This window comes from Onychostruthus taczanowskii, unplaced genomic scaffold, assembly GCF_017590055.1.
Source record: "Onychostruthus taczanowskii isolate IOZ18803 unplaced genomic scaffold, ASM1759005v1 scaffold2, whole genome shotgun sequence".
NCBI lineage: Eukaryota > Metazoa > Chordata > Aves > Passeriformes > Passeridae > Onychostruthus > Onychostruthus taczanowskii.
Window position 1 is genome coordinate 13,634,738 of NW_024499239.1, and position 26,429 is coordinate 13,661,166.

Consider the following 26,429-nt stretch of genomic DNA (forward strand, 5'->3'; position numbering starts at 1 on the left):
TTTTTACTTTTTGCATTTTCCAACGGTCTTCAGTCAGCTATTACTGACTGCGTGGTTCACACTGCCCATATATTAGCAATACAAGCTGGTATTTCCTACTTTGTGTTGAATGCTTGAACCAGCATAGCATCAAAGGATCCTCATTGTGATATTCTGTATGCAAGAATAAAACAAAAAAACAGTTATTCTTTTTCCTATCAGTCATCTTTGTGATTAGTAGCAGAAATACAATTCTCAGAAGTGGTATTCAGCACAACACCTTGCTATGTATAGAACTAGTTTCCTTATTAGCAGGTGGCTAATAAGGTACCAAACAAAGTTTCTTTGCTGTTGCAGTATTACCTAGCAGAATATAAGAACTGGAAAGGACATATTGCCTTGACACAATGGCATAATAGTGCCACGACTGCACTGCAGCTATCTCAGCAGAGATTAACATGTACAGAATAAGATGTAAAACCACACCTGAGTTTTTCTTACTTTGCTTTATAAATCTGAAACAAACTAGATTAGAATTAGGCCTCTTAGCATTTTTTTTTTACTTCATTAAAGCTGTTTCACCTTCCAAGTAAAGAGAAAACCTTACTTTCTTCTGCTAGCTCTACTTGAAGTAAGAATTTTAGACTCTGTGCTGCAGTCTTCACTGTGCAAAGTTATGAGCACCAACCAAGGCAGTGACAGATAAAGCATGGCTGAGAAACTAACAGGTTTTTACCCACATTGAGTTTTTAGCCAGATTGACTCTTTGTTGCAAAGACACCTTAAGGAAAAAACAACTTTATAGGACGTCCCCTATAACTTTTTAACCTCCCGTTATAGGAGATGGCTAATGCTGCACACTGGCAAGTGGTACATTCTGGAGTCAGAGCTTATTCAGAAGAAGAATAGCAGTAGCACATCACTGGAAGAGGACAGTGCAGTGCTACTAGAGTGCTAGTGAGTTTAGAGCTAGAGTTTACTGCAGTGCTAGTAAACATTGCTGACTCAATACTGGATTTATATATGCTCCAATATGTACATGCCGATTTTAAGTAGACTAAGTATCACATTTGGGGGATTTGTAAGCTAATTGTCTGGAGACAAAACTTAGTAACTCTGGTAATAAAGAAGAAAGGACTTCTATTTTAATTTAACTTTTTTTTTACTTGAAGAGTTTCATCAACTATCCATCAGTGCAGCCACTGACAAATGAGGAAGAGACTATTGAAAAGGGTAGGGTATGTTTCAGTTTTACTTAGCAATTCCAGAGGTTGAGCACAATCAATGTTTTTTAAAATAAAAGGAGGATCACCAAATATTACAAAGTTGCATGATCTTCATTGGTTTGAGCTAGTCCTATGAAGGTTTTTCAGCTAAACTACTTTAAGCTGTTTTTGTGTTAATTTCCTGCAGTGCCACATTGTAAAGCCTCATTATTTTTATTTTGCTAACCAGCAGAACTGAAGAACAGAATTAAAAAAGCACAAGCAGAACCGTTGATGTGTCAGCAGTGGTGTCTGATGTATCCACAAATGTACAGAATTGGAAACCCAATTTTTTTTAACCATTAACATAAAAAGACTTTAACTGGGGGGATTGTGATTTGCAAACAGATAAAAGAAAAAGTGGTGGTAGAAGGAAGAAACACCAAACATGAATTTAGAATCATTGGTATTTTCTATTCATTTACAACTTGGGGAGCAATATAAAGAGATTTAACAGATGTAGATAGTAACTTTTATAGAGTCCTGGATGCACAGCTAGAATGATTACAGCTGTATGGAAACGGCTGTTCTTAGCTCTGAAGGAAAAGAAAACAATAGATAAAAGATGGCAGACTGATGAAAGTGGTGTGATATTTTATAGACCTAAGTTCTCAAGATATTGCAGTGCAATAGCAATATAAATCTTCTTTGGTATTTATTCTGCAGTAGACCAGCATAGTGTATTTATTAGCTTCTGTCTGTTATGTTATGTACAAACAGACTGCTAGTTGTGTGCAGGTATTTTGTGTTCTACTTATAAGCATAGTTGTTGGTTAATAGGGCTTAGATCTCCCTTCTCAAACATTTGTGACCTATTTGTTTCTATAGTAAAGGTTATTACGAAGTGGAAGATACTTACTTGTACTCCATATGCAAATTTTTTTGTAGAAGATGTTGGGGGTTTGTTTACTTACAATGTAGCCTTGGATAGGAGCATGAGCACCTGTGTCCATGTAAATGCAACTGCTGAGAGAAAGAGTGTGATTTCCTCCAGGTCTGAAACATCCTCATGAGTAGTCACAGCTTCTCAAGCGGTTCTCATTCCCCAGCAACCTGGCCTTGAGCAGAGGCATCTTTAATTCCTGGCCTGGGGGAGACACTTGACAAATGTGCACAGAGAAATGTGCAACTATGCCTGGGACCACGTGTCTCATTTAAACATATTTATTCTTTGCAAAACAGCTCTTGCTGTGAAATGCTACAGATAGCCCTAAAGCATTACATATTCATGTGTGGTGGTACATGCCTTTTCTTCCTTTGCTTCAGGAAAGCTGTACTGCAGAGATCATTGAACAAATCATTAAAACTTGGGACAGGGATGTAGCTGGGGTCTGGCAGCTGGATCTAATACTCTTAAGCATGTCTGTCACTCTTTTCCTCTTTCATAAGTGGGATAAAATTTGCTGTCCTGTCAAATTTTGTCTGAGAATTTCTACTCACTCTTACTGCTTGTTAGCACAAGGCATATTCTGAAATCTACTGTTTTAACCACCAGAAGTTTAGAAATGCAGAATGGAGCTGAACACCATTCCTTCATACCCAGAGTATGTTAATTTTGTTTTCACTGGAGATTGGCAGTTGCAGAGGCTGAGGTTGTTGTGACTGTTCCTTTACTTATGTTTTGCTTTTTCCATGTGGCCTTTTGTTGCTTTATGTCCCTGAAGAATATAAAACAACCTTAGTTTTTTGCCATCCTATCCTTTTATTCCTTACCTCCTTCAGAGATACCCTGTTTAGATAGTACCTTGGGGAAAGATAAACAGTATCTTGAATTATGAAGGAATTTTTTTGAGAAAAATCTTGAGAAATATGGTTTTTTAAACTTAATTATCCATAGAGAATGTCTTCCAATACAGTCTATTGTAGAGTGGCATTTGGTATGGGGAGAAATTACTGTATTTATTCAAATTGTTTAACTATTTTCCCTTTTCTTCTCCAGCTACAATAAAAAGATTTATAGTTCTTAACTTAATACCACCAAGAAACTTCTTTGGGGATCGGTAATTCCCTCACTCTGCCAAAAGAGAAACTCAGTTCAACAAATAAGGCAGCAAGTGTTGCTTAACCTTTATTGCAGCTGCATTCCCTTTCCCCCAAACAATTAAAAGTGAAAAAAAACCAATCTTCTGGTAGTGAGGGAGCAGACAGACAGTGCATTCTGCTGGTTTGTGACTCAGAACAGATACCTCATGTATCTCTTTTGGTGTAATTCACTAGGAAGGAAAAATGTACTAGACTTGAATTCACCAAGGGAATTTACCAGTTGGCTGAACACCATATAATGTAACATTAACTTATTCCTTCAGCTGGGATCCAAATCAGAAAATCTAAGGAATATCTTTCAGAGGTACTAGTTCTGTCAGCATATCCTTATACTTATGGTAAGAAGCCTAAATCAGAATTAATCACAAACCACATTAAACATGCTGAGTTGGACTGAACTTTGTTTTGCTACTGCATGTGAGCTCAGGGGCTGTGTATCTCACGGAATCCCACAGGAAGAAATGCTGCTGCTGCTTGACTGCTGCGCCTCTTTGCACACGTCTGGTGCGACAGCAAGTTTTGACTAATTCTGGCAATATTTTAGTGCTGATTATGTCAGTTAAAACCCACCCAGGATTCATATCCTAACTTTCTTGGTCTTTCACCATAGCCTTCATTGCCAGTCTTGGTAGTAGCATTGCTGCAACTGTGACATCAGTACTCAAAAGTGAAATGAGCACTGCTTGCAATGTATTTTGAGACAAAAGCTCTGGGGTTTTTTGTTTGGGGTTTTTTTGTCGATTTGTATTTTGTCTTGTTTAAGATTATCCTTGAAAGTTCACACAGAATCAAATAAGCACCAAAGCAAGCACAGAAGTGACAGCGTGCTAGGACCAGGGCAGCAGACTGTCAGACCTGTTCAAGCAGCCTCAGAGCTGCCTAATTATTCTCAGTGTGCTCCAGTGAAAGACTGTGAAAAAAAAGAAAAGCATGTGTCACTGTCCTTTTAGCAAAGAGTAAGTTTGAAAACACACATTACCCAAAACAAACACCAGCTGCAGTGAGGGAATGGGCTGAGGTCTGGGCACACACCTGGGGTACCTCAACTGAAATTCCAGCTTCTGAAAGTGAAGAGATGCTCAAGTTATTTGCTTTTGAAGGATAAATAAGACAGATAATAATAAGATAAATAATGTTTTTAAATAATTCATATTATTTTCATGAGCAGAGGTTATTAATGAAATGCTAAGGCTATGGTTGGCCTGTCATTGTAGAATGTTGTTCATCACTAATTGAATACCTAAAAACTGGTTACTAAATTTTTTCTATATAACTATTTTGCCTAATTAGAATGAGTTCAGAAAAGAGCACCGTGTTTGGAAGCTATGGAAATTGCTTCTGAGGAGATTAAAAGAATTAAAATTCATGGCCTGATGCACAGATTATTGTTGGGGGGGGGGGGGGCAGGGGGGGATGATTCCTGAAGTATTAATGACAGTAAAAATATTCTTCATCTTAAAAATGGCAGAGAATGGATTAGAAATCCAGCCACTTCCACATCATGTTTGTTTATCAGGAGGAAGACACAAAGACATGTTTATGGGATTTGGGTTTCACCATGTGCATGTCAAGAAGCATGTGGAAACGAATTTCTCATTTGACTCACAAATTTGCTGTACATAGTGGAATATCCATGCTTATAGCTTAGTGCCTATCTAAGCTATAAGCATGGATTGTATAGAAGGTGTGGTAAACCCTGCAAAGCTACTAAAGAAAAATTTCATCCCTGCAGCAGCATAAAATAATCAAAAGTGGTGTCTGAAGTTTTGTTGAAGGTTTCTGTAGGTTTCAAGACTGTATGTTTCTGTATTTTGTTGCTTCCCTCATTTCAGCATCTACAGGGGCCTCATGATGCTGTGCTTAGTTGGTCATTATAATTCTTCCTCAGGGAATATCTGCAACCTTCCTTTAACTTACTGAAGTGATAAGTAAGCTCATTTCTCCTTTCAGCGTTTGGTTTTATCCTAAAGCTGCTTCCCAGTTTGCCAGAACAGCAAAATTGCTGTAGCAGAAAAATTTCCATTGCATTCTATGGATCCTCAAATATCATCGTAAGTTCTCACGTTGGAATAGGGCTGTGAGCCATGTGTTATGTGCTGAAAAACATCAAATTATGCCAATTCTTTCAACCCCTTCCCCATAAGTATTTTTTTTTACTCTCTCTCTTTTGTGGAATAATGGGAGTCCAGTTCACAAAAGATTTAAATTTCCTGAACTGTTAGTACTCTGCCTTACTTATACTTTTAATGGCAGAATTAAAAGGCTTAAGAAGCCTCTGAAATTGTCAGACTTGAAAGCTCTGAATGAAAAGATCAGAAATTCTAAAAAGAGGGAATAAAAAAGAAAATAAAAGCTCCTTTACCTTTCAATGTAGAGATTATATGCATGTCTATCCCTGTATCCTCATCCATTTCTTTTTCTTTCTCCTACTACCATTTATCAGGAGTCAACTTGTTTATCAGAAGTCACCTATACGTAGGTGAATTTCAGGCCCTACACTAAAGAAAAGTAAAAGTCTTCAGTGTCCATGTTACAACCCACCACAGAAGGCAAGGATAACCCATGTTCTTGTTAATGGATCTCTTAGGATTTATTAGAGTGAAACAAAACTGAATATATATATAGGTATTTATAAATAAATGTATGTAGGGTTTCTTTTAGAACAATTTGGCTGCAATGGAAAGGAGCTATGTAGCCATTTTGGTTACAATAATACTAGTAATATAAAATATTTTAAAAAATTAAGAAAATGTAGAAGTGAAAATAAAGGATAAGAATAGACAGCTATTACCACACCTGGATCTGTGACTGAGATTTGATTGTTGCAATTTTCATGTCTGTTGGTTGAAGTGATGGTGCAAGTTTTGATCCTTTGGGGATGGGGAAAGCCTGCAAAACACAAATTTCAGTGGGTTAATGTACACTCAGGGTCAGATGGAAATGTTTTGCCCTGTGTGGATCACGAGGCACTTTGGGTGTTGCTGATGGTTTATGACAGGGTAGCTCCCACATGTGCAAGGCTGAGCCAGCTATGCCCCATCAGAAGGGATGAATACCCTCAGGTCTAAGTGTTAATGTCCTGGTACTTCCCTGGAGAGGATTTTTCACTTCTGAGTCATTTGTGAAAGGGAGGACACCAACATGATAAAAAGCACTAACTCGCCTTGCAGGATCTTCTCATTGACCTCTTTCCATGTCTGGCTCAAACCCAGCTGTTGCTGACAAAGGTCACTTTGTCATGGCCATTCTCCCGTGGTGGGTGTGCACCCCTCTGCACCTGGGTGGTCACTTTGCATATGATCAGCAAAGCACTCTGCACTTTTTGCAAAATTAAATGACTCAATAATTTTGAGTCATTAACTGTTGACATTCCAGTCTCACACGAGGTGATATGGACCAGTTCTGAACATTGCATAATTTGGAATGGTAACCACAAGTTGCAGAGCTGTAGTCAAATCTGTGCATATTTCATCTGTAGTACAAGTCTAATTATATAGAACTAAGGGACTAAATCAGGATTACAGACATTTCTTTCATGTGCTGCAAACTTGTAATAGCTCATCTTTACAGGACACATACACTCATTTTTTTTTAACAAGTACATCAAATGTGGAAATATGTCAGACTCTTCAGCCTTAATTTATAATACTTTCTGGTTGCTATGGTGAAATACAGTGCTTCACCTTTGGAAAAGCCAAGGAGAGAAAAAGAACATTTATTGTGCATGGGTTATTTTATATGAGAGAAAGGTGCAGTACAAAAAAACAGCTGCACTATAGTAATGTTCGTATGATTCTGGTTAGTATTTTTTTCCCTTTGGTTTAGTTGCTAATCATTCATTGTACTATAAAGAGCCAGAAACATCTGTTTTGAAACAGAGGTGTTGCAGAGGATAGGTTGACGGTTTTAAATTGATAGTTGGGTTGGAGGCTAGGTGATGAATATTTCTGCTTGTTACTAGAATATCAGCTTTTATTACTGGAATACATGGTTAATTTATTTTCTCATTCATCACCACAGAAAACACCTTCCCTTTCCTTAGAAACTCATCTGAGGTCATCTAACTGCACTGCCCATAAATACATGGCTTCCTAGGTGTATGGGCACACGTGAGTGGATATGGTCATAATTTGGCTAACAGAAAATGACTGAATATGGAGCTGTGAATGCTGCTACTCTTTTCCACCATTCTTACCAGTTTGATCTGTTGGCCTCTCAGTAGTTTTTTATTTGCATGAGTGAAGTGATTGATGATGGCGTTCTCTTACTTCAATATATAATTACAAAAATACTAGTGAAAGGAGAAACTCAGCAAGTCAGACATTACCATGTTTGTTCCAAATGTGAAAAGACTGGAGAAGACAACGCTTGTACAAAATATTGTGTTTTCTTTTAAGCAGGAAAAGCATATCTTAGAGGAAGCTGGGTCTCTATAGCTAACAAAGTAGTTGGGTGTGATTGGCCCTTGGTAGTTCCATTATACTGCATTTCTCCTGTGTAGTATACATTTATGCTTAGCAATTTGGTAGTGGCCATTCCTGCTGCAGCAATTGTGATTTAATATAAAAAAACCCCAGGTCTGTAGGCTGAAGACACAGTTGCATAATTTAGAGGTAATTTCATTTGTCAAACAAGCCAGTGGGCTTTGCAATAAAGCAAACCAGAATTTGATTACTAACTATTACTAAATGTAATTTAACCTCATTTAGGAAACATATAGCTGCTCTGTAATCCTTTGCTAAAGCTTAATAAATTGAAATGCTACTGTTGCTCCCATGGACAGTCCATTTAATTTACAAACCATTTGTACACTAAGTATTTTATACATATTTGTAAAACATGCTGTATCAATTAGATTTTTGACAAATCCACCTGTGCTATGTTATGAAGGGACTTGGCAATGGTTTTCTTGTGGGATTCCTTTCAGCTCCTGTTTTCAGATCAGTAATGGCAGAAGTCTTTTGATATAGATCAAAGCAAGAACAAAAGCTTAGAAGCAAGTGAGAGTCATAAGGCGAAAGTGAAGAGAGGAAAAAAGAAATGAAATCCCATGCCATAGCCTAAGACCTTTATACAGCTATAACTACAATATTATATTGGTGTAATTTACTTCTAAGTATGAGACCAAACCTTTAGAAGGTTGGATGTCATATTTTCTTCCTTGATTACAAACCAGTGAAATTTATCTTGCCTGTAGAGGTGTTGAATTTTTCTTTTCTCAGCCTGTATTCACTTACAGTCATTAAAGATCTAGGGCACTTAGTGTAAATATTAAAGATGATATATGAAGCTTGACAAATTTAATCTTTCATAATTAGACTCTACCTTGCTCTTCTAGCTAGAAAATGTTTCCCTGAAATTCTGCCTGGATAAGTAATCTACTAGTGCAATATTGGGCTCTTGAGCAGCTGCAGTGCTGGTGAGATGAACAATGTGATTCCATACATTAGCTTCATTTTTCTAAACATTTTATGAAAGTTACATGGTGTTCTGTGATTAGCTGTAGCAGCCTACAAAGGAGGTGTTGCACTCAAAATTATTTTATCCTGAGAATAATTCTTGAAAAGATATGTGTAAATTAATTTCTTCTCCTGGTTCTTGAAATGCTTTCTAGTAGACATAGTAGACATACTTCTGCAGATCAAAGATAGAAACCTTTCTGTGTAGAAAACTGCAATTTATAGCCTGTGAGTGAATTTCTCACTGCTTAACTAATAGGAGGATTAAGTTCATTATCCGCCAGATAACTTTCCTAATAAGCTCAGATTTGGCATGAACAAGAAGCTGAAGATATGCCGTTTATCTGACCTGTTTGTAGGTGTCCTTTCTGTGTTTATTTGACCATTTCATTCTCTTCTGGCTGTGTACCATGTCCCTCTGGAAGAAGAGAGTACAGAAAGAAGGGCAGCTAATTAATACTTCCAAATTTTGTTTCTATTTCTAACTCATCCACAGTTTCCCTTTTCAGATACATTGGGGGGAAATATCAAATAGAGTCTAATGAACTATTACTCCTAGCCAATTAAGACACACACACACACACACACATTAATTGTAGCACTGTGCAGATTTTAACACCTAGGTTAGCAGTAAAATTCAAGTCAATTAATGAATAGTAACACATCCTTGCCTTGAAAACAGTTCAGTTTTGGTCAGCCCCACTGTACATTAGACAACTGCAAATTCAGAATGCACAGAAATTAAAATTATTCTCAGTATAAAGAGAAAAGTCTAAAAAGACTGGTACTGTTTAAAAGCAGATGTTAAAAAGAAAATATAGTGAAAAGACATTAAACACTTCAATTTATTAGAGATCAGGTAGGTTCTCTGTAAGAGTCAAAAGAAATTTTAAAAATAAGTTTATAATTTCCAGTAAAAATTTCTTGTAAACATTAAAATAAAAGTTATTTAAGAGAATTAAGAAAGATAATTAAGGGAATTAAAAGAAAATACATGTCATTTTACTGTGCTAATTGCAATGACAGGTATAATCCAAAATCAGGTACTGACTGGGATTAGTATAAAAGAAGTGTGATAATACCAGATAGTTTTGAAAGGACTAGGTAACCATATTAAGTTGTAGGAAAATTTTATATCCTTATATGCTAGTAATTGAATTCTTATTTAGGTACTATTTAAGTATTTCTAGAATTTAAAATTGTTTTATTCCTTGGTTGTTTAATTCTTAGCATCCTGTTGTTATTTTTAAGCATGTGCTACTTTTGATGTGTTAAATTAGATGGAATTTTTTGTTTTAAATGGTAGATGTTCTCTGTTCTTAGTCATCTTTGAAATTATTGAAATTTAATTTCCCATATCTTAGCTTTATAAATAATACTTCTCAGTGGTTTTTTTTCTACTTAGGGACAATTGATGGTATTCTATAAGCATACAGCAATCAGTTACAAAATGTACTTGGTGCATAATACACTGTCTTATTTAAGGCATCTTTTTTGTATTATTTCTAGTCCACACATAAATTATTTAATTTAAAATGGTTAGAATAGCCAGTAATTAGTTGGGATTGTTTGTGAAAAAATGTTGGGACTCCAGAATTGGATCATTGTTGTAGATGCCACTAGCATAGATATATCTACTCTGTTCAAAACTCACTTGGGATCTGTGCTTCCAAGTAATGTATGTCTCATGCAGCACTTTAGCACTGGTTCCTCTTGAATATTTACTTAGGAGAGAAAAATGTGTATTTGTTCTTATGCAGAGGTCCTGAGTTCCAGCCAAAGCTCTCTGCTCAACCAGGCCAATTGTCTCCCCACCCCGCTCATCTTTTAGCACACAGGGAGCAGCCTACTGACTGTAATATTGCTTCCTTAGGGCACTTCCAGCCTCCCTGCACCCCTTTGCCCTTTAGGACTGCCTCAAACAGGATTTTTTCAACCTTATCAAGCCAGTGTCTGTCCAGAAATCCAAGATGGTCTTTCTGCTGAGGTCCCTCCAGAGTTTTCTGATAATTTCACAATTCTTAAATTGTTTTATGAGAATTCCTGTTTCACAATTGCTGTCCCTGAGGTGGCCTGCAAGCACCACATTTCTCAGCAGTGGGACATCTCCCCTCATCATCTTCATCACCAGCTGTGTCAGGAAGTTATCTGCCACACACCAGAGCCTTGTAGACTGTCTGCTCGCTGCTGTGTGGTATTTCCAGGAGACATTTGGCAAGTTAAGGTCCTCCATGAAAACAAGGGCTAGCAATCATGATACTTCTCCCAGCTGCTTACAGAACATTCTGTGTCCCTCTTCATCCTGATAAGGTGTTCTGTAGCAGACTCCCACCGTGGTATCTGCCCTCCTGGCCTTTCCCCTGATTCTCACCCATAAACACTCCACCCTATTGTCACCATCCATAAACTCTAGATAATCAAGACTCTCCCTAACATGCAGGGGTACCCCACTGTGTCTCCTTCCTTGTCTGCTTCAAATCTTAGTGGAGAAGAATTTAAGGACAGTGGAAGATGCAATGTTTAGGTGGGATAGCTTCATAACAAATTCTAGTCCTTTTATTTTTCCCTCTGGGCAACATAGTGAAGAATCACAAGGAAGTTTCTGCAAACTTAAATGTATTGCTCAATCACCACCAGAAGGCCTTGCAAAGTCAAAAATTAAAACTGGATTTAGGGAAAGAGAACAAGCCAGAGCAGTGCTTGGATATTATGTCATCCCCTCAGGTTTTTTTTTTTTTTTTTTTTTTTTGGTTTTTTTTCAATTTTATGTAAAAAATGGTGTTTCCTTTTGTGTCCAGGAGGGATACATTATAGAAAAATTCTTTTTCTTTCAACAATTCTTAAAATTTGTTTGTACAGTCAATACAGGCACCACATAAAAATGTTTCAGACAAATATTTGTTTTCAAATTACTGAAAAAAAACCAAGAAGTGTGTAAGAGAAATTGCAATGGAGTTTGAATTTAGAAGGATAAGCATACAAAGAGTTACTGTACATAGAATGTTATTATCTGCTTATTCAAGATTGATTAAATTTTCAAATGTTTTGGGGCATAGAATTTTTTTAATTGAACATTTTCCAGAAGATTTCACATCTCTAAGTAATATTGATGTTTTAATCTGTTGCATGGCATATTGCAGGAAAGATTTCATGTATCACTTCCTTCTCCTTTCCACATTTTCTTATCCTTGCTGCTTTACTTTCTAGGGTTAAGGCTTGGAGACTCACAAATTCAGTGTATGTCCCCCTAACTTAAAGAACTATAGGAAAAGTCTATTGCTTTTTTTAAGGAGGTATTCTGTGTAGTCAGTAATCGGTTACATTAATTCAAATGGATGTTCTCAGCTTTTTTTTTTTTTTTTAATTTAAAAATTCTTCTGTAACTCGTTTGCTGTGCAGGTAGAACTGGCCCCTAAAACTCATCAAATTCATAATTTTTCTCCTTTTTGTCTTTTTTTAAGAGGTCCAGGCCTTTCTTCTTGCGTAAAAGCAGAAAACAAAACCTTGGCTGTGTCTGGGACCATTCTTGCTGGGTGGCTTTCACTTGTAAGTGGGTTGGCACCTTCACTGGTGGAGTAAAAGGGCCTCTGCTCCCAAAATGGGCAGCTCAAGAACACAAGGTAGCTTGAACCTACTGTGTGAAAGGAGAATGTGATTGACAGATTTCTCCATTTTAATAATTTCCATGAGACCATTTGTTAGAGATACATAAGGCCCATAAGGCCTCTTTCACCACTGTAGTGTGAGTGTGGCATTATATTAGGATTATTGTTTCTACAATATTGTAAATGTTTGTTCATGCTTCATCATTGAAGAAAAACAACACAAATTTGAGAAAAAGAAAAGCCTATGTAGGAATAACCTCAAGGAAAAAATAGAAGCCAGGGATGAGAATGGGGTCAAGATTAACATGTCAGAGCCTTAAAAGGAGAAGATTATATGGAGTACCTAGAAATCATGAAGAGGAAACAAAATGTTAGTTTTCTTTTAAGAGGAGAAGAACTTAACAGGCAAATTTATTAAATCATTAATATGGAATATGAGGTAAAAAGTAATGACATGTTTGGAAGGTGCAAATGTGGGATAGTGTATTTGGTTTGATTTATTTTTACTGTGCTTTCCTCTTAAGACATTGTTTTAGCTTTACAGGTTAATAGGAAAGTGAACTGACACTCAGACCGAGAGCATATATAAATAATACAGAACTCACAACATTCTAGTATTAAATATCCAGAAGCGTAAAATCAAACAATATTCTTGCTTCTGTATTGACTAGATATAACATAAAATTAACTGAAGCACACACATGCATTTTTGAATGAATAAAAATATATAGATTCTAGAGTTCTGTTTTCATTGTCCTTCAATGTGTAGAGCCTTCAAAGAAAACCATAAAAAAGCTGATAATAAATTGTAGATTACACTTTTCTTTCTCTACGTGGTAGCCCATAAACAACAGATTCTTTATGTTACAACTTGCTGTGCTAATTTAAAATTATAATGACTTTTTGAACAAAAATAGAAATATCTGAACTTCTTGATAGTTAGAAAATTTTTTCTTGTCTAAAGAGATTAGCAACCTGAGTAGTTGATACTGGACATAATTTATGTACATTTTTTAGTGTTAGAACCTATATTTAAATTAGTAAAAATGTCTAAAATATTTTTTTCTGAGGCTTCCCTTCCCCTTATTATTGTGCTTTGAATAGCAATGGACAGGATTTATTTAAATTTTTAGGATGTGCACAAGGGTAAGCATTTAGGCATAACCTTATATTCATTATGCATGTGCTGTATAAATATTCTTCAGAGCGTATTCTTCACACTGGGTATCCTCTTGGTAATGCCTAAGTAAGCATTTAGGCATAACCATAATTCATTATGCATGTGCTGTATAAATATTCTTCAGAGCGTATTCTTCACACTGGGTATCCTCTTGGTAATCACATTAATAAACAGAGGACAATTAGTTTTATACAAACTATCTAATAAATCAGCTGGGATTCTTTTCCCCTCTTGTGTGGCCTGGGTAAGATCTTCCCAGGAAAATGCTGAATACCCATTAATGTATATCAGAGTTTGGGGTTCAGCACTTCTAGGTTCATGTGCTGAGGTAGAAAAGCACTGTTTTGTTTCTTAATCAATAAAGAATACATTCTTCCTGGCTATGGATCAGGAGTTTGGGCAGTGCATGTCTCCTTGACAGCACTGTATTTTGCTAGCTGGCGGCACTGATCATGCTGATGTGTATTTCTTTAATTCCTATTCTCACTTTCAGTGAAGATTTAATTAAACTCTGGTGATGCTTAAGCAGAGGAAGGGGCAGCGTTTCTCTGATCATTGTTCTTTCTAATGCAGAGGGCGGTAGTTTTCTGACATGCAGCATTTAGCACGTGAAAACAGATGTCTGTTTTTAGCAAACTGTCATTTCTCAAACTTAACAAAATTGGTGCTAAGAGGAGCTGGGGAAAGGCTGTGGAGCTGGGCAGAACTGCAGCATCTGGGTCTGGGAGCGCTGGAGCACTGAGCTCTGGTAGCAGCGTGCTCCCTCGTGCAAGTTTCCAGAGAGCTTTTCTTCTTGGCACTGACACAGCCAAGTCTCCTGCTCGACACAGATGTTGCTCCAGCAGCTGCTCCACGGATACAATGTCATACCCAGAGGTTCGTGGTCCACCTCAGCCTTCTAGGAGGACTCGCTACTGATGAAAGCAAATGCTCACAGAAGCATGAGATGCAGGGCTTTATCTGATGTTTTATCTCAGCTAGAGTGGCTGCTGAACTGCCACTGCTTGGTATAGTGGTGCTTTACACCACTGCAAATTTCTTCAAAGCAAACTCTTGGTAAAATCCTCTAATTTCCCTCTGATTGCAAAACGGTGTGAAGACTGGAATGATTTGCCTGTTGGAAGAATGTTGACTCTCGAGTGGGAGTCGGAGGGACTACAAACAGTGGGTATTGTTGTGATTATATTTGCATCTCTGAAGCTGCTTCATTTGCTGGGACTGATTGATTTTTCAGAAGGTAAAGTGGTCACTCACAGTTTGTGCTGTTTGTAGGTTTGGTGTCTGATCTGCTAAAATAGAGAGCATCAGCTATTAGGGCTGTGAAATGAAAAAAGTGAAAGTAACAGACTAAAAACCCTGCTTTGCTTCTATTGCTTTTGCTTTGTTATTGAAAACAGAAGTAGATGCTAGCATAAGATTTTTGTTTCGCAATGAATTTACCACTGTGAGAGGATGTTCCTTAAAAAAAGGCTGATATAGTGAACCAAACACCTGTCAGTTGCCTTTGAAAGCTGTTCAGTGCTACTGAACAGTTCAGTTCATGTTTATAAAATGCTTTGCTTTTCTTATTTATGATGCAATTAGAGTTTTCTTCTGTATAAGTATCTGTGTTTTAAAAGTCTGTTTCACAGACAAATGCAATACACTGTTATTACAGGATGAGCTTTAGGATCAAGCCTGCTGTACATCTTTAAAAAAGAGGCATAGATGCCAACATTAAATGTGTGTATTTAAAATATATATCATTAATATATGTTTTAAAATTCCTGTTGCTTGCTCAGAATCTTGTTTGCTCTCTACTTTTTGAGTCATATAATTTCATCTGCTCCCAAAGAGGGCTTCACATTAATTTATTAGGACTTTTATTTCTATAAAAAAGAAGGTTTTTCACATTTTATAGAAATAAGCTATTTCAGGTCAGTTATAACAGATGTTTTACTGTCAACTTTTCAAGTTTTTCACAAAATGTCTACTCAGTCACTGAAGCCCTTGCTTAAAAAATACTTGCTTTTGTCATTATGTTTGCTCATGTCAGTCCAAACCAATCCTTTTTTCTGGGTAACTGCTTTCAGTCAGAATCACACAGCCAAGGGGAGCACTCCAGTTCCCTGGAACATTAACTTTTCATCATGGAATAGGATCTTTGATGGATGTAGATTCACATAATCACCTCATAAAATTGTTCAGAGTGCTGATAAAATTTGAAATCTTTAGCACTTATATAGTTACTTAACTACTGAAATAAATCATCTCTCAAACTGTATGTGGTGAGAATATATATTTGCTTTGTTACTATATAATGTACTGGTTATGGAATTACTTTTTCAATTCTAACCAATGGGTAATTTACCTTATAGCAGTGCTCACTTTTGGGGTTTTTAATGCTCTGTATAACATTTAATACTCTGTGTAACATTTGTGACATGTAAAAAAAGTCATCATGGATTATGGATTAGGTTCAGCTTTATTACACATGGTAACAAATAGGGAAAAAAGATTGAAATGCAATATTGCTTTTTTTAGCATATGTAGAGTTAGAGCCTTTTCCTGATTTCTCACTGGTATTGTCATTAAGTTTGTGGGAAAAGGTTTTATGTGATTTCAGCTCTATTAAATCACTTTTTTAAAAATCCTCCTGGTACAAATTAGACTGATTTTAATAATAATGATAAGTTCAAGATGATCTATCAATTTAAGCACAACTTTTTGTTCTAATGCACCCATTAGTGTCATGACATTTCCTCATGTGATAATAATTTCACTCAAAAGTACTTAGCAACATAAACCAATCCCTAAATGTAAAAAGATTAAACTTTGTAATGTACAGTTGATTTATTTACAATTGCAGTCTGAGTAACTCTGGTAGCTTGAGGGATTTCCAGTTCCCCTGAGGCTGATATGTGCTAATCAACTTTTCCATGTTTGGGTACCACCACTACATTAAACAACAATTCTGCCCCAAATGGTTAAGGAATATTTTTATAGTGTATTCAGAACTAGTGATTTGTTGTTCACCTACTTATTGCAAGGAAAGGTGTTCTGTTCATATCCAAGGAGGAGCACATTTAAACTGCCAGCGTTGATCTGGAAACCAAAATAAGCAATGAGTCCTCCACATCTACCACATGCAGGCAGGTCATGGGTCATATGCTGAAACAAGTCTGTTCCCATAATTAGGCTTTCTGACTGCTTAACATGCTTGTCTTAACATCCCTGATACATTGACTTATACTGCAAATATCACTGAAAGAAATGACAACATGCCTGATGTTTGCTATTACAGGGCAGAAAGGACAGATAAAGGACAAATCCTTAGTTCCTAACTTGCTACAACTCCACTGATTTTAGTGCAGTTATAGTGAAGAGCCTGACTTGCCCTCATCTCCATGAGAAAATAGGAGAACCCAGTCAATCTGCTTAGTTTTACTGAATAAACTGAGTCACAGAATTAACTAGGTTGGAAAAGACCTTTGCCATCATCGAGCCTAAGCTATATCATTACAGTATTCAACAACTGGTAGGTCAGAGAGGAACCTGATTTTATCCTGTGTCCCAGACTAGGGACTATGTTATTCTGATTCATTCTCTACTTTCCAATAAGTAGAAAACAGACCAGAATGAAGACAAAGCTGGCTTCACTGGAGGCAGCCAGCTATTTCAGTTAAAAGGACAGAATTGAATCAATACAACTTTTACTAGGAGAGATTGAAACTCCCCTTTCCCTCTCCTTCCATTACTTTGAGAGTGGTTTGACACTGACCATTATCTTCCCTCCAACTTTCTTGCCTGGAGATTTTTCTGCTGGGCAGCTTCACTCCAAAGCTTTTGTTTTGTTACTCAAGCTGGAAGGGGAGGAGGGGAGGGAGATCAGACTGAAGCAATGGGTCAGAACAGGGCCAGGCTTAGAGGGAATTCATCCATCAGAAACTCGGAGGTGAGAGAAGGCAAAATGAAGGATTCACTTTGCATTTCTGTGTCCAGAATAGCTATCAAGTAGTAGGTATGCAGAGAGGTTATCTAAACATGTGTGAGCAACTTTTTAAAAATCTGGGAACTGCATAAATCAAAGTCTTTGAAAGGACAAACTCTATTCCTTTTCTTACATCATGCACTGATTGTATCTTGAAATAACATCTCTTACAGAAATGTTTTTGTTTTACTTGTGAATAGAATCAGCCATTGTTGCAATCTTTTTAGACTCCCTTTTCCCTTTCTTTTTCCTTACACTAATCTCTAACAGTCTCCAGAGCTTGTTATCTTTCAAATGCTTATTCAGATATAAATGTCATGTTTGGCATGTGAATATCCTATAAACTTCGTGTCTTTTGGTTAGTAGGACTCACTGGTGTCTGTATGTCTTTAAACTCAATAGGCTATCAAGGGTAGGTAAGAATAATTGATCTTTATTTTCTCCTAGTGTGATGCAAAGAAAAGATCAGTTCACTTGCTGTTATCAATGAACATATTTGGCTGCAAAGTCAGCTTTGTGAGTAAGTAATTTGTAAGTAATATAAGGATATATCTGCTCTATGCAGGTACAGAAAGGTCTTTTTCTTCTATCTAATCTGGATGGACAGAAGTCACCTCCAGTCCAAAAGTCATGTTAGTGAATTTATCTGTTCTGTCACATAAACTGCTAAAATGTGGCCTATTTCATAGTTCAGGTACTTAAAAGCACAGAGAAGATGTTTGGTCTGTCTGCAACCATCTGTGTTAACATGTTGTTAGCTACCCTTACAGCTTAGTAAAACCAGTAAGGTTTAAAATATTTTCTCAAGTGCAGTATGACTCTCACCCTTATGATATGGGGAAAGACATGCTGATGAGAAATTCTCTATTGCACCATATTTTCTAAGGAAAATAACACTAAAAATCATGGGAGTTTTCTCCTTCTCTGCATGTGGTTGGCATGAATGATCCTAATTTGAATGTCCTCTCCATCCACTTAAAGCTGTGTTACAAGTCCAGCTTCCAACAGCCTCCTATGCTGCTCCCTCTCCTGTACAACTTCTCTCAGCCAAATGGGGTGCAATGTAGCATAATTCCACAATAAATAGAAAGGCAAAAATATGCCGTGCTGCAGTACCTCTCCCATTGCCTTTTCTCAGCAGCTGCTTATAACACCTGTTCTCAGAAAGATGTTCAGTTAATGTGGTGAAATGACCACCTTCTACTTGTTTTTTCTTTTTTCACCAGACAATGCAGAATTGACAAAACTGCTTTATTCTGAGTAATCCAACCCTCCTTGTAAACCTTGACAGACATTCTGGATGCAAGGTCTCTAAAGGAGAGTCAGGCTATAGAAGTATCGATAGATTGTGCAGCAGAGAAGAGTTATTTCGGAAGACCAGAGGTGAAAATGTATTCAGTTGCTGCTTTAAATCCAACCTTGATCCAAATAGATGTAAAAAATGAGGTGTGAATTACAATATGCTCATTTATATAGATACATTTCTCTATGCTTATGTTGGATGCAAGACAGACTGTGAAACTTAATGAAACTTGTGACCATCTTAATACCCAGCCTCAGGGTAGTAGATGGTCTATTTACTACTCATCACCTGTCCTCAAAAAGTGGCCTTCTCCAGGATGGGAGAATGGTTATGTTTGGAAAGCAATGTCTTGATTAACCTCAGCATTATTATATTGAAAGTAATTTTTTACTTTGTTTTACTTTCCTTTTAGTTCAGCAGTTTTTCTACCTGGACCTAATGACATGATGTGCAAATCACATACAAGTGTAAAGTAATGTGCTTGGTAAAGAACAGCAAAAATCACTCCTTCATGTCAAAGTTAGAGAAATCAAGCTTTTATCAGGAGTAAAATGGGACAATTTTAGGAATAAAATGGGACAATTTATGTAAAAGTTTTGAGGAAGGACCTGTTGGTTTACGAAGATCTTTCCATTAACTGCTTTCCATGGACATCTTCAGGGAATTTTAACATCCAGATCAACTAAATCACTGTGGAATAGGTCACTTTACATCCACATCAGTCTGAATTAAAAATCTAGATGCTGTGTGAAGAATGGTGAGAATTATTTAAGACCTGTTACAAATATTGCCAGGAATATTTCTGTAAGGATAACACGTCCTGTCTCTTCCTGTGGGAGTTCACAGATCCTCTCTGGTTCAGGATCATACAGGATATTTGCCTTCTAACTTGGGTAGGGCTCCTGTTGGCCACACTGTTCTGGGAGAACCCTTCCCTTCATTAGATTCTCTGTTTTCTAGTCTTGATTTTTTTTTTTTTCAAGAAAGTATTCATACTAATAGTAATTTTAGTTTGACTCTGTACAGGTAGAGAAATTTCCCCTTGTATTCATCTTTGCAAAGGGAGAGTTGCTTTTGAGCTTCATTTGAAGCTTCTGTGGTTCTGAGTATTCATCTGAAGGAAGTTACTTATCCAGATATGTGTTGGCTGTTTCTGGCCAAAATCCATGCATTTTGAAAGGAATGGAGGTATTTTCTCCCAGAATATAAATACAGTCACCCAAAATAAAGGTTGGTGACACATATTTGATACCTGCAGCAAAGTCTGCATCTAACCACCTTGCATCTCTCAATATGGATACCAGGAGCTTCCTACAGAATGCCCGGATTAAGCATTTTTCCTGTGCACTCTGCCACCACTCCGTGCCCAGGCTGCTTTTAAAATGTAGCTCTGGATAAAATAATTTATTTTAAGATAACAAAATTTGATATGACAAAATATGATTCTGAAAAACGACTACACTTGTTCAGCTGAGTATAGGTGTGGAGAGAAAAGCATTGCCTACTCTCTAATGTACTTTAGTGCTGAGAATCTAGAAGGCTTTGCTGTTGGAATAAGATATTTGCAGACATGAATAATCATTGCCTAAAATTCTATAGAACAAGATTCAATATACACAATGATGGAATGACTGAACGAAAAAGAATCCATAATAATGTACTGATTAGAAATAATGCAATCTTCTTTGGTGTTTTGAATCTTAAATTATTTGTTCCATTTTTGATGCATTTCTTCATCAGAATTCTTTGGCCTTTTATATTAATGAGATATGTGAGATACTCAATGATTTTATAGGGATTCATGCATCTGATTATGTGTAGACCTGTTTGAAACATTGAAATTTGCAAAACAACTGAATCTGTTCTATGTAATGCAAAAATAATAGCATAATTTGGAGATATTACACTACAATTTTTTTGTCTAGGATGCACTTTAGCTCATAATAAAAATACTTACAGAATTACCTTGGGGAAAAACTGCAAAAGCAGCCATAAAGCTCATTTTGCAGTCTCATCTGTATATCTGCTTCGTGTTACTAGAGCAGTATGAAGAAGCACAAATGAGACCATTCTGTTTATAGAAGTGAAATATGCCCTGACCATTCTGTTTATAGAAGTGAAATACGCCTTCCCAAAATCTAAACGAGGAACTTTTAGAAATAGGCCAATAGTAGTTTGATTGCATGTGTGTATGTATTTGTGTACATTGCATGATGAGGAATAATCTAAAATGAAAACTTTTTGTACCAAATTTTACCAGTAAGTAACTTTTAACAGAGAAGAGATGTCAAGAAAAATAACATGGAAGGTCTGACATATGTACAAATAGGTCAATTTAATGTTTCTTTTTTAAAAAAGCCATTGATCAATGTCTGCAAATTATGCTAGTGCTAAATAATATCTATTTTCATGTTAAAATGGTAGGATACAGTTGAGATTGATTATAATTGCTTGTAAGTAGATGTATAGATTCCATATGTGCATTTGACTGACTTTTGGATATAGATAAAGATACCTTGACTCTTTCTGATAGATAGCTGCCCTTATTTTGAAAACATTTTCAGTCTTCCACTAATCACTCAAGAAAGAATATGTTACATCATAGTGAAAAAAATCCTTGTTTAGAAACATAGCTTTCTTAAATTAGAAGGAAGGATATTGATCACTGAAATGAGTCAAACCAAAACAAAGTGCAACAGTTTAGTGACTGTTTTGTGATGCTCCCAGAGGAGACTTGTTCCTTGCAGCTAAAACTGCTGGACTTGAAGTGGTAGAGTGGAATTAGAGAAATTTGGGAAAATATAGTTGAGAAGAAGGGCAAAAAGGGTCGAGTTTGCTTAGTGGTCAACCACCAAATGAATAAGTAGCAAGGTAGGGATGGCCTCTTTTTATTTATTTATTTATTTTTTAATAAAATAGAAAAGTTAGGGAAATAATTAGGGTCATGAATTTCAGACAATTAAATTTCTGTATGTCATAGGTCAATGACCTTACATTTGAGCATGTACTCCTGAGCAAGGAGAGGAAATGTAGCATTCCCTGCTCAAAACCAAATTCTGTATTTCTGGGTGATCTAATGGGAGCTCCTTACTAAGCTGTGATTCTTCAGACAGTCATAGTGACACAGGGGTTAGTTTCAGCCTAGATATATCTGAAAAATGCAACCATAATGTTTTACCTATGTTCTAGCAGTTTAATCTGTATATTTCTTGTACTGTAAATATTTTAGATTTCTTTGTTTCTCAGTAAAAGACAGTGTTCTGGGTTTTACACATCATGATGAAATCTGAGCTAAGACAAAATGTGTATGTTAACTTTTGTCTTGCGAAGTTATGTTTATGAAGAAATTATCTGATTTTCTTCCTTTGAGACAACAACAGAAGAACATCCAACTTGATGTGAAATAGCACTCCTGGGGAAAGGTATCACTCTCTACAAGTGGTAGAGCAGTGGTATTCTTTATATTGACTTACTTACTGCTAGGGTTTTTTTATAAGAATACTTGTGATTAATATCCTTAGACTATTAGCTAATCTGCAATCAGCATCACCCTATATTTCTTCTGTAGTTTGAATTGTTTACAAGTTTCTTTATTATTTCCCTGTCAGACAGGTACCAATTGTCAGCAACTTCAATTATATAATTAAAACAATCACAAATAAATAGACAGCTGGATTGGCATTCAGGAACTCTCATTGTGATTTCTTTCCTTTTTAACCTCAAAAAATCTAGAAAATGGTAAAAATTATGCTGGTTAACTGGTTGTTGTGAGAATGAGTAGGTTGAAAAAGTGGCATCCAGTGCTAAAGTGGTGTGGTCATATGATGAGTACTGAGAGACAGACATCAAGAGATTTCTCTTAGTCTCGTTGTCAAAAATCAGGTTTGAAACTTGAACATGGTGAGTGATAATAGCTTCAAACTGTTGAGACATTTTAAACCAAAATGTCACTCTGAACCTAGATAGAAAGGTGTTTGCATTAGTCAGTATCCAAGACTTCTTGGTTTTTACTAGTAGTAGCATGTATTTTCGTGTTGAGAAAGCAAGTAGTCTCACCTCATATACCAATAAAAAGCTGGTTTAGAATAAATGACAGTAAGATTTTGACTGTAGCATGGTGAGTACCTTATGTTGTACTCTTATACACAATCTGCAGTTACAAATGCTTCATATTACCTATTCTTCTTAATACAAACCTGTTGATTCTTCTTTGTTATGAATAATGTATTTGTTTGAACTCATATGTTTATATGTACAGAGTATACACTCCTTTATGAGATACATAGCATATAGAATGCATTTATACATATATGCAATGAAATATGTATGGGATTAGATTATTTAGATTATTAGATTATTATTATTTAGATTTAAATTTATGGTGTATTAAGTGCAGGTAGTTGAATTTGCCATATTTCACAGGCTGAAAATTAAAAAAATACCTTAGGTGGTTGTTTGAAATTTCAAATACAGGGCTTATTTCTCAGTCTGTTACTCATGTGAATAGTTTTTAAATACAACAAATTTTTAATAAAAATGCATTTTTAATTTCAGTATAACGTGCTTTTTAGTTAGTAAAGAGCAGTTTAGTTAGTAAAGAGCTTTTTAGTTAGTAAAGAATCCATAGTTTTCCTATGGATTCAATTTTCCCAACCTAAGAAATAGAATTAATTTGAGTTTAAAATAATTTGAAAGGTTTTTTTTGTAGTTTAATGTTGTATATAGAGTTTTTCTTGTTATATTTCAACAATGATGCTCTGCAAATAAATTTTTCTCTTTTATATTTCAATAATAAGTATATGCCTTACATTGCTTCGGTTCTTTCTCCCTCTGGGCAGTCTTTTTGTCCTCATTACTGAAGTCACTAAATGGAGCCAAATCAGTTAACTTGCAATAATAATTTTGGGATTGGATTCAGCCCCTGATCCTTGGGTAGATCAGAAAACTAACTTTTCTATCTGTTTTTCTCACTCAAAAAGTGTAATGCATTGTAGCAAATACAGAGTTTCTAGTGTATAACACATTTACATATGCCCATCACTTTACTCTCTCAGAATACTGAGTGCAAAACAGCATTTCAAATATAGCAACCAACACGAAAGTGTAAGCTGTTTTTATAGAAGCAGGGAACTTTTGTGTATTACCAGTAAATGGATTCTTCATTGTGTACCCATATATTACCATGAATTCGTGCTTGTAGCTTTTTTCCGAATGGAGACAAAATTGCTGAAAATAATGCCATTAAAAGCTTTTATTCAGATCTCTTTTATCCGTGCCAGGTTAAACTTGTATCTCATAGATGAACGCTTGAATAGAAGTATCTGAAGTATTGTAATTAAGTAAAATCCTGAGTAGCAAATTCTTGCTCTTATGAATTTTATTAAATGGTGCAATTTGGCATAATTTGTATAACAAGATACAGTAGTTGCAACAATTCTCTTGGTTATTATTTTAAAGATTAGATTTTCTGCCTAAAGGCTTTACAGTTCGGGGCTATTTCTCTTTGTACCACTTCAGAGGCGGCCAGAGAAAAGGCTGGCAATGCAGGGAGCAGCAATCTTATTTCGAGTTCTCTGCTGCTGAGAAAGAGCAAGTAGCAGCAGGTCAATATTCTCTGATGGGAGGCAGAGAGAGGAGATTCAGTGCAATGCCCAGGTGAATCCAAAGCAGAACAGAGTGGGTTCCCCTGTCTTCTGGAGTGTTGAGGAGGTGCCAAAGGAGGTAACATTTGCATGCCACAGCATGACTAAGCATAAGAGTTTGTGCTGTATAGATAGGTCAGCCATGCCCTGAAGCATTGCAGTGGATGCACATTTTTAAGGAGGACTTAGAACTATAAAAGGTAATTTGTTAATCACAGCATGGTTTGTTAAGGACCTGATGATATCAGCAACCTTTTAAGAGTGGATAAAACCAAGAATAAAGATGGGGTGGGGGAGGGCAGATACAACACCAAAAAATTAAACTGTTTAGGATTTTCTGTACTTGCCATTTATCTAGGGAAGTAGTTATTGACTGCTTGGATGATAAGTGAACACTTGAAAACCAACTGGTTTTGAACAAAGAAGACTGGCAATGCAGGACTACAAATGGAGAGCTCTGTATTTTAGAAGGCTTGAACTATGAGTTTTGGGGCAGATCTCAGAGGAAATTTTCCAGCAAATTAGGCCACATCAATTCAGTTCCTAGATATTGATCTTTGTGACCCAGTTTAGACACCTTCATTTGAAAATGTAGTTTAAGCACTAGTGATTCTTTGCATGCTATTTATCCTCAACATAAAATCTTTTGCTTTTTGATGTGTTTTTATGTTTTTTAAGTTGTATGATCAATCTCTTCATGGAGATGAATCCAGACATGTCTAAATCATGTGGTTTGATGTGAAGTGTAGCGGACTCAGATATCCAGGAAGCTGTTTGGAAAGTACATTAAATTGCTTCACACTGAGAGAATAGTTTTTATAGTCTTGGTTTATGAACAATCTCCCTCATTCATGTTTCAATAAAGACTAGTCTTACCCTGCAGGAAGTATGAAACATTATTTAACACCAAGTGATTCACAGTGTGGTACTACTGTACTACACAGTTGTACATTTCTGAGAAAAAATTAACTTAATAATAGTTTTATTACTTTAATCCCATGATAATTGAGTTCATAAATTCTTGCTTTGCAATGTATTTGAGAATGGTTAAGAGAGTGTAATTTTAAAAATTTTTGGAACCCTGTCTTATCTCTAGCTGTACATTTTTTTAAAAAGTAATATTTTCTGTTGCTTTCTTTTCAGTTGTGGTCTTTTGCAAAACCTTTCTCTAAGCTGAAACCTTAGTTCCTGAAAAATTATATAGAGGATTTTGCTAAAAGTCTTCTTGGCTCATTATGCAAATGAGAAAGGAGAAGAAAGTTAACAACTTAGAATTGAGGTTTTGCTTATTTTTCTTTTATGGTTTGTAGAGAAACTGAAATGACAAACTTTTCACAGAACTAAAACTCATGAATCCATGGGTTCACAGGAATGTGAACTGAGAGAATATAGTAAGCCTTCACCTGACTTAATGCTTTCTGATTATCTTTTTTAATATCCATTTTACTATTTGAAAAATATTTTACACTTGAATCATGTTGTTAATTCCCAGTGCTTGCAAAAAAAAAAGAAGTAAATCTCTATATTCTTACCCTAAATGTATTCTTTTAATATGAATTTATCCTCTTGTGATCCCAAGTAGTTTGCACTTTTCAAGAGTGCATGGAAGGTTTAAAAACAGACAAAAGTACCAAGCTCTCTTAAAGCTGGAATCCAGAGAAACTCAATAGTGGACACATTCTGCAAACATTCATGTGACAACCCATCTCTTTTGAAATTTTCACCCATGTCTGTCTGCCTTTATATATTCGTAGGGCAGAAAGCTCTTTAAAACCAATTTTACTTAGCTAGTACATATGTTAAAACACAGAGGGGTGTTTAAGGCCTAAAAGTAGATAAAAGTTGGATATCTGAACTTCCTGTCCTGCTATAAAGACATGAATTGCACTCTGGATTTTCATACTGGCAGATATGTGTGTGTTTCCTCTGGCACATCTTTTCCAGTTAGTAAACATCCTGTTTCCAAAACATTGCTTTACAATG

At 36.1% G+C, this 26,429-nt stretch overlaps 1 protein-coding gene across 4 annotated transcripts in view; it reads left to right on the forward strand.

Moving 5' to 3' along the window:
• The window catches only part of KCNIP4 (potassium voltage-gated channel interacting protein 4), a 383,855-nt gene that overhangs the window by 280,584 nt on the left and 76,842 nt on the right, over window positions 1-26,429 (forward strand). The window contains exon 1 of one of the 4 annotated variants that reach the window (XM_041402782.1): window positions 14,657-14,768. The exons of the other annotated variants lie outside the window; for them this stretch is intronic. Coding sequence (XP_041258716.1) covers window positions 14,657-14,768 — 112 coding nt within the window. Of the gene's footprint in view, window positions 1-14,656; window positions 14,769-26,429 lie in introns of those variants that run through there. 4 annotated transcript variants of the gene reach the window in all.